Below are 9,266 nucleotides of genomic sequence, written 5' to 3' on the forward strand. Positions count from 1 at the left end.
TAAAAAAAAAGAAATATAAGTTTTAAAAAAAAAAAGCAAGAAAACAGCAGGTGGTAAGTTGTACCTGTTTCTCACCCCTCCCTTCTCCGCTCTCGCAGGGGGGTCTGTCGGTGGACTCCATCTCCGACCTGGTGGAGAGTCAGTCCCGCCTGCTGGAGGCGCTGCAGCTCTCCCACCCGGCCGAGCTGGAGCTGAAAAGGCGGCGGGCGGCGGCTCGTCGAGGGGAGGACCAGAACAAGCTCAGCCTCAACCCCATCTACAGAACAGGTGCCCGCGTGCTGGAGAGGTGCTGCAGTCACATCGAGACCCACGGTGAGACAGGGGGGGTTTGCTTTTCTCTCGTGCACAAAATAACAAACCCTCAAACACGATTAATAGCTACTGCTGCTGGTTGTCCAGTGTAAATGTACATTAATTAACAAAACTTTAATGAAGCCGTGATTGATGCATTTCGTTTCCACAGGTCTGCGACTGTTGGGATATTTGTTAGTGGGAGCTCGAAGAAGAGAGAGCAGGTGAGGACAACACACACACACACACACACACACACACACACACACACACACACACACACACACACACACACACACACACACACACATCACACACACACACACTCACACTCTATAGTTTCAGGTGAGTGGCCGCATCATTTCCATCAGGTGTGAAGTTCACAGCTCAACATGAAAAATATACAAAGGTGAACACTAACCTGTGTGTGTCTTGAAGACAGGACAAAATGTTACTTATTATTATTATTATTTATTATTTATATATATTATATATAAAAAAAAATCAGTAAAAGCTGCTGTGACACTTGTAAGATTTGGAAAACTCACCCCTCCATCTCCGTGTCTCTGGGTGTCTGCGGTTGAAGATGATGTCGAACGTGTGCGGATAAGTGTGCAGCAGCATCATTCAGTTCAGTTCCTGTCCTGACATTTTGATTCACTGTCCGTGTATTCCTGTCGCGCTCGTCACGGATCACTCGGCAGAATATAAAAATATTCTTGATGCACTGATATGTGATATCCTGTTTGAGAATTCTTGTCCACCGGGGAGAAAGTGGTCTTGTATTTGACCTCCTCGGCTGGTTTTTGTGCGTGTGTGTTGTGTTGGTGTGCTTGGAGTGTGTTCCTCAGCTGCGGAGGACTTCTTGACGTGACCGTGGGGTGGACGTCCAGCTGGACGAGGAGCACAGCGTCCATGAGTTCGCAGCGTTTGCTCAAAGAGTTTGACATCCCTGACCCTGCCGCAGAGAAGCTCCTACCCGCGCTCTCCTGCACGCCATATCGTGAGCGCTCATCACACACACACACACACACGACACACACCATTGGTAGATCAATTGATTATATTATCTATCTCCTCCTCCGGGCCTCTCTCAGGTGCTGAGAGAGGCCACCAGCTCAGTACCTGAAGTAGCACCCCTCCTCTACCTGCTCCCTCCCTGTAACTGTGACACCTGCTCGGCCTCCTCACCTTGTTGCACACCGTGCAAGACTTCGCCCAGGACAGCATAGAAACCAAACGCACGAGGAGGTACGAACACAGCTGATCCTTTTATAAGGGCAGTTTACTCATCATTGATTAATGTCTGAGGAAATAACCCTGTGACTTTATATATATAATCAGTTCCATTCTTTATTTAATCTGTCCATTAAAGGATTACATATTAAACTGGTGGAAACGCCCCTTTAAAGGACCATACTGATTGATTTGCATGTTTAATGACGTCTCCAAGAAAGATAACAACATCCAAGATTTGAGAGTCTGGAAAGAAATCTTAATATTCAACACAGCTACGTTGCTGGGAAATTTAAAACACGTGTATTTTGTTTTCTTGCTCTTTTCTTGCCACTAAAAGTTTTGATGTTCGTGACGTTCAGAATCTAAAAGAACATGTTGTGCTTTTGAAAATGATAGAAACGTCCTCTGTAGTACTTTAACTAGACAACCTTTGCAAATTAAACTACATCTCACATCCGTCCATCCAACACTTCTCCTCTCGCCTTTCTGTCCTTCCTCACCTCCTCCTCCTCTTCACTCCTCCTCCTCCTCCTCCTCCCCTCCAGATCCCTGGCAACAAGATGACAGGCTGCCTAACCTGGCGGTGATCTTCGGCGCCGAACCTGCTGCAGAGGGAGAGAGGAGGAGACGTGAGTCTGGCAGGGCGATGGGGATCGAGGACAGCACCGGCCATCATCAGCGTCACTCTGGTGCTGATCCAGAACTACAGGAGGCTCTTCACGCGTTACCACGACTCAAAAACCACGACTCAAACCACGACTCACACCACGACTCACACCACGACTCTCACACCACGCGACTCAACACCACGACTCACACCACGACTTCAAACCACGACCCAGAAGAAACAAAAAATTATTATTATATAAACTTAATGTGTTGTATGTATCTTGTGTGTGTTTCTACCAAGGTTACTGCAGAGGTGCCAGCAGGAGGTTCCTGATGAGTCTGATTTGACCGACCCCGACATGACTATCATCCCGCTACGACGTACCTACATCAATCGACATCCCTCACAGAACTGCAGTCCTGACAACTGTTCAATACACCCGTCTTAAGGCATCAAATGTTCTCTCCTGTGGCTAATTGCGGTTCCCGTCTCCCGTCTAAGCAGCAGCAATCTTATTTTTTAAACTCAACCTTCACATCATACAACTTTTAACTTTTCATATCTGTTCTGAATATTATGAGATCATTTTCCTCATTAATAGATTTCCTGATACATTAACCTGAGGAGCAGATTATCCATAAAACACCACTCAACACCGTATGACTGGAGAAGAAATACAATTAAAAATAATCGCAAAATTTAAAAAAAAAGAAATATAAGTTTAAAAAAAAGCAAAGAAACAGCAGGTGGTAAGTTGTACCTGTGTCTCACCCCCTCCCTCTCCGCTCTCGCAGGGGGGTCTGTCGGTGGACTCCATCTCCGACCTGGTGGAGAGTCAGTCCCGCCTGCTGGAGGCGCTGCAGCTCTCCCACCCGGCCGAGCTGGAGCTGAAGAAGGCGGCGGGCGGCGGCTCGTCGGAGGGGAGGACCCAGAACAAGCTCAGCCTCAACCCCATCTACAGACAGGTGCCCCGCGTGCTGGAGAGGTGCTGCAGTCACATCGAGACCCACGGTGAGACAGGGGGGGGTTTGCTTTTCTCTCGTGCACAAATGTAACAAACCCTCAAAACGATTAATAGCTACTGCTGCTGGTTGTCCATGTAAATGTACATTAATTAACAAAACTTTAATGAAGCCGTGATTGATGCATTTCGTCTCCACAGGTCTGCAGACTGTGGGGATTTTCCGAGTGGGAAGCTCGAAGAAGAGAGTGAGACAGGTGAGGACACACACACACACACGCACACACACACACACGCACACACACACACACGCACACACACACACACGCACACACACACACACGCACACACACACACACGCACACACACACACACACACACACACACTCACACTCTATAGTTTCAGGTGAGTGGCCGCATCATTTCCATCAGGGTGAAGTTCACAGGCTCAACATGAAAATATCAAAGGTGAACACTAACCTGTGTGTGTCTTGAAGACAGGGACAAATGTTACTTATTATTATTATTATTATTATATTATATATAAAATAAACATCAGTAAAAGCTGCTGTGACACTTGTAAGATTTGGAAAACTCACCCCTCCATCTCCGTGTCTCTGGGTGTCTGGGTTGAAGATGATGAAGTGCGGAGGTGTCGGTGCAGCAGCATCATCAGTTCAGTTCCTGTCCTGACATTTGATTCACTGTCCGTGTTTCCTGTCGCGCCTCGTCACGGATCACTGGCAGATAAAAAATATTCTGATGATGTGTGATATCCTGTTTTTGAGAAATCTTGTCCACCGGGGAGAAGTGGTCTTTATTTGACCTCCTCGTGTGTGTGTGTGTGTGTGTGTGTGTGTTCCTCAGCTGCGGGAGGACTTCGACGTGGGGGTGGACGTCCAGCTGGACGAGGAGCACAGCGTCCATGACGTCGCAGCGTTGCTCAAAGAGTTTCTGAGGGACATCCCTGATCCTCTGCTGCCCAGAGAGCTCTACCCCGCCTTCCTGCACGCCAATCGTACGTCTCACACACACACACACACACGCACACACACCCATTGGTTGATGAATTGATTGATATTACTCATCTCCTCCTCCGGGCCTCCTGCAGTGCTGAGAGGAGCAGACCAGCTCCAGTACCTGCAGCACCTCCTCTACCTGCTCCCTCCCTGTAACTGTGACACCCTGCTGCGCCTCCTCACCTTGTTGCACACCGTGCAGAGCTTCGCCCAGGACAGCATAGGAACCAACGACGAGGAGGTACGACACAGCTGATCCGTTTTTAAAGGGGCAGTTTACTCATCATTGATTAATGTCTGAGGAAATAACCCTGATGACTTTATATATATATCCAGTTCCATTCTTTATTTAGTCTGTCCATTAAAGGATTACATATTAAACTGGTGAAACGCCCCTTTAAAGGACCATACTGATTGATTTGCATGTTTAACGACGTCTCCAAGAAAGATACAACATCCAAGATTTGAGAGTCTGGAAAGAAATCTTAATATTCAACACAGCTACGTTGCTGGGAAATTTAAAACACGTGTATTTTGTTTTCTTGCTTTTTCTTCCCACTAAAAGTTTGATGTTCGTGACGTTCAGAATCTAAAAGAACATGTTGTGCTTTTGAAAATGATAGAAAACGTCCTCTGTAGTACTTTAACTAGACAACCTTTGCAATTAAACTACATCTCACATCCTTCCATCCAAACTTCTCCTCTTGCCTTTCTGTCCTTCCTCACCTCCTCCTCCTCTTCACTCCTCCTCCTCCTCCTCCCTCCCCCTCCAGATCCCTGGCAACAAGATGACGGCTGCTAACCTGGCGGTGATCTTCGGGCCGAACCTGCTGCAGAGGGAGAGAGGAGGAGACGTGAGTCTGCAGGCGATGGGGATCGAGGACAGCACGGCCATCATCAGCGTCACTCTGGTGCTGATCCAGAACTACAGGAGGCTCTTCACGGTACCACGACTCAAACCACGACTCAAACCACGACTCACACCACGACTCACACCACGACTCACACCACGACTCAAACCACGACTCACACCACGACTCAAACCACGACCCAGAAGAAAAAAAATTATTATTATAATAAACTTAATGTGTGTGTGTGTGTTTCTCCAGGTTACTGCAGAGGTGCAGCAGGAGGTCCTGATGAGTCTGATCCAGACCGACCCTGACATCATCGACTATCTCCTGCGTAGGAAACTGAGGTAACCGTGACAACCGGCCTGTCAATACACCCCCGTAAGCATCAAATGTTCTCTCCTGTGGCTAATTGCGGTTCCCGTCTCCCCTCAGCAGCAGCAATCTGACGGTGGAGAGCAGCAGTGAGTCCGGGGGTCGCCGGGACACGGGGGCGTCCCTGGACTCCGTGGGGGCCTCCAGCGGCAGCCTGTCCCCACTGGAGCCCCCGTCACCTCTGTTCCCGCCCGACGGTAGCGGCGGCGAGGGCAGCCTGACCAGCGAGGTGTTCCTCAACGTGCTGAAGCTGAACCAGAACAGGAAGCGGCAGGAGACCAGATACGGTATACTCGACCTGTTGGTGTAACTGTGTGTCACATGATCTGGGCGGCAGCAGTGTCAGGCTAATTAACGTGACAGTGCAGCTGATGAGCTTGTTGAAGGTCATTTAGCATTTTATGACTGAGGCATGAAACTTTCTCCAGTGTTTCTATAAACCAGGAAGTTTATTCTCAGACGTGACCTCTGGGACGGGGCGGAGCCGCCTGGGGCAACGAGTGTGGTCCTGACCAAACTAGGATGCTAGCTTCTGATTAGCATGTTGGCTAGTCAAAGCGAAAAATGCAATGCTGAGGTCAGTGACCTCTCGAGGTCACCAGAGGTCAGACACAAATTGCCTCCACGTCTGAAATAAAACCTTGGGGTGTGTAGATTATATGCTGAAACGTTCATGCTTTAGTCATAAAATGCACACATGGTTTGTCCATCTGCCCCACTGTGATGCAGAGGGTAAATTTAAACAACAGACCTGTTTTTACTCTTTAAATCCTGAGACGGTGAGAGTGAGATCTGCTGGATGACATCACAGAGCAGAGGAGGAGAATCCAGAGCTGGTTGGATGAGGGAAAGTTGATTGGGAAAAACTGCTTTTATGTTCAGAGAAGCAAAAACAAAAAAGATGATGAGGGACAGGGAGCAGTAACGTTCATGCAACAGTCTGATGTACACTGACTTTATTTTGGGGAACCACCGACTCCAACAATGAGACAGGAAGTAACTACAGCTTGGAGTATCTTTTGAAATGGCATTTATATATTTGTGTTAAATAGAAATTGAATTCCATGTGTCTGAAAACTGAAGTGCGTCGACATTTGGGATGATAAATGTTCCAACAGCACCATCTAGCTGTGACAGATATAAAGACGTCGCTCTATATTGAGTGCTGATTTTAACAAAACAAAAAGCTTAGTTGCACAATAGTAATGCACGTGGTTCTGTGAACTGCTTTACTCCTGAGGGGCCTCGTGATTGTTTTCTAAACTTTCCTCACTGTGTGAAATCATAATATTGTTCAAGCATAGAAGAAGTTTTCATCGAGGAAACTAGTGCTTTTATTTTCCAAAGGAAAGGTCTGTTTCCTCTGCCCCCCCCCCCCCTCACGGGAAGGTTCAGGATCAGTGTTGGAGCTCTGCAGATGTTTAGTGGTTTGCTCAGCGGCACTTAAGCAAGGTGAAAACATAAAACATACCAGCATGCAGGTTCGAACCCCCCGCCCTGTCTCCTTCCTCCAGGTGAGGTCCCTCCAGGTAAATCCATCCGCCACATGCGTCAGTTCCACTCCCACCACAACCTGCTCAGCCTGTCCCAGCCCTCCTCCTCATCGTGTTCCACCTCCCGGCTCCACGGTCAGGACCCCGACCCCCAGGACCGCAGGGGCCCGCTGGGTTCTGCACTGAGCTTCTCTCTGGGCGTCGGCGGCGGCAGCTGCTCCAGTCTGAGCGGGTCGACCGAGAGCAGCATCTGGGTGAGACAGACGCCGCAGGAGGAGAGCAAACCGTCGCCCGCCACCAACTTCTGGGACTTCTTCACCGGGAAAGGCTCGAGCTCGGAGACGATGGTATGATGAAGGGCGAGAAGAGAGGAGGAGCGTGATGGGGAAAGAGCGTGAGTGTGCAGTCGTGCAACTTCCTGTCCGAGGTCAGAAATCCTCCGAGAAATTGGTCAAAGTTCCTGTTACATTTCCAGAGACGTCTGAATTTACAAACAAAAGATAAGTATATTCCAGGATTATAAATGCGTCATGACGACTCTTGTTTTGAAAAATCTCCAAATTTCCTACTTGAACTTCCTGTATATGACTGTGTAGTTGGGACAAAGAAGAAATGAAGAAAAACCAACAAATGAAGGATAAACTTTTTTCTTTTTTTTTTTTAAAGACTGTGGATTGATGTTGAAGATGAAAACGTCCTCGGACAGAGTCACGGACATCTGAGTCAATAAAGAAACAAAACAAAAACAAAATAAATCTGTCAATGAGATTATCTGGAGGTGGATGCAGTAATAATTGCAATGTATATAAACTGTACATGATGTATTCCATAAGTTTACATACACAAAACTTTGTCTTTACTACCTAGAACTGTGTAACTAACTGTAGCTGCATGGGCTCCACTAACCCTTCCTCTGTGTTTCCCCCTCAAAGAGCCACATTTACTTTGAATCGGATTCACAATTCATCTTTCAGCTGTCCACAATTAGCAACTATGAAGATCCAAAGTGTTCAAAAATATGAACGACTACAGACAAAACATTTAACGCAGCCATTCAATTTCAAATTTGAAATCGGCTCGGAAATTTTTGTGTGCAGTTTTTTTTCCCTAGGTCACAGGTTACATTCACATTCGAGTTTAAGTTTCAGCAAAGAGGGATTTTGCATTCTGACCTGAGAGGTTGGATGCTGCATTCATGTCACATGGGCAGTTTAACTTGTAAACAGCCTTCATGTCCATTTTGAAGTCCTATTAACCAGTTTTCTGAAAACTCCACTACATCCATCTTAATCCAGAAGTTTTGAGCCAAAGTCCTTTTTAAGATTTAATAAACCCAAATTCAATAATGTAGCACTACACCGTCAGTGCACAGTATTTTTAGCCCTCATATGACCAACTTTGCTAGTGCACAACCGTCCTGAGTCGTTACCAAATTTTTGCATCTCTACCAAGAATCCCATTTTCTGTGAACGCAGCATTAAACTTCAGTATTCTACAAGGTAAAAGAAAACCATCTGAACCAGTGATTTTCTGCAGCATAACAACTTTTATTCCTTAAAGAAAAAAGAGCTCAGAATAAAGGAAAATTTGATCATCTGTGCAACTCCATCTAATGAGGAAGCTCATCTGTTGAGAGCTCCGGAGCAGCTACTAAATAGGATCTTATGAGAACTTCTACGAAGGTGAAGAATGACCTTATTTCCCATCAAGCTAATCGTCTTACAGCAACGTGGAGGGGTCTGTGTTACATGTAAATGTAGTTTAACAGCACTTTAATGGCCATATTTCATTGTGAAGCAGCCATTGAAATGCTGTTGAAACAAAGGTTTTTCATGCTACCTAGATGTCTAAAACTCTTCTCAATGAAATGACGCCTGGTTTTTTAAAAAGGTATCTCAGCATGTGCATGTGTCTTTGGAGCATCTTTGTCACCGGGGTCCAGCCCCGTCCAGCAGCTAGAAATCATTTAGACTACAGGAATATCGTATAGAAATTCAGCTTTCAGGAGTGTTACCTTCCTTTCACCACAAGAGGGAGACATCCGCTCATATAACCTGCATAGATTAAGTGTGTTAGGTTTGGGAATAGTGCCAAACGGTAAGAAACTGTACAGATGTTTTTGCCTCTGGCCTCTTTGTAGTAGAAATCCACGATGTTGTACAGAGATTTTCCTACATCCTAACGTTTGTATTTCTTCACCACAAACACAGAAGTTGTCCCTCACCTCGGCAGGTGAATGTATCATCTGTTCTTTTGGATTTCCTTGTAGAGAAAACAAGACATATTTTGTCTTTTTTTGTTTGTTTGTTTGTTTGTTTTTTTGTCAGTGACACTTTTTCTATATCATTGTAAAATCCATCAAAGTGTGTTAAGACCTAAACCGGAGAATGTACCGCCTACCTGCAGAGAATTAAATGTCAAACTCGC

At 46.3% G+C, this 9,266-nt stretch overlaps 1 protein-coding gene across 1 annotated transcript in view; it reads left to right on the forward strand.

The window, feature by feature from the left end:
* Positions 1–9,266, forward strand: part of LOC111233477 (rho GTPase-activating protein 6-like) — a 62,523-nt gene extending 53,257 nt beyond the window's left edge. The window contains exons 5-12 of the mRNA XM_022761299.1: positions 2,935–3,151; positions 3,303–3,358; positions 3,969–4,119; positions 4,213–4,361; positions 4,894–5,064; positions 5,230–5,318; positions 5,407–5,633; positions 6,861–9,266. Of these exons, the coding sequence (XP_022617020.1) occupies positions 2,935–3,151; positions 3,303–3,358; positions 3,969–4,119; positions 4,213–4,361; positions 4,894–5,064; positions 5,230–5,318; positions 5,407–5,633; positions 6,861–7,192 (1,392 nt within the window). The 3' untranslated portion in view covers positions 7,193–9,266. The remainder of the gene's footprint in view (positions 1–2,934; positions 3,152–3,302; positions 3,359–3,968; positions 4,120–4,212; positions 4,362–4,893; positions 5,065–5,229; positions 5,319–5,406; positions 5,634–6,860) is intronic.

The sequence above is a fragment of the Seriola dumerili genome, unplaced genomic scaffold (assembly GCF_002260705.1).
Source record: "Seriola dumerili isolate Sdu_G_001 unplaced genomic scaffold, Sdu_1.0 BDQW01000393.1, whole genome shotgun sequence".
Lineage (NCBI taxonomy): Eukaryota > Metazoa > Chordata > Actinopteri > Carangiformes > Carangidae > Seriola > Seriola dumerili.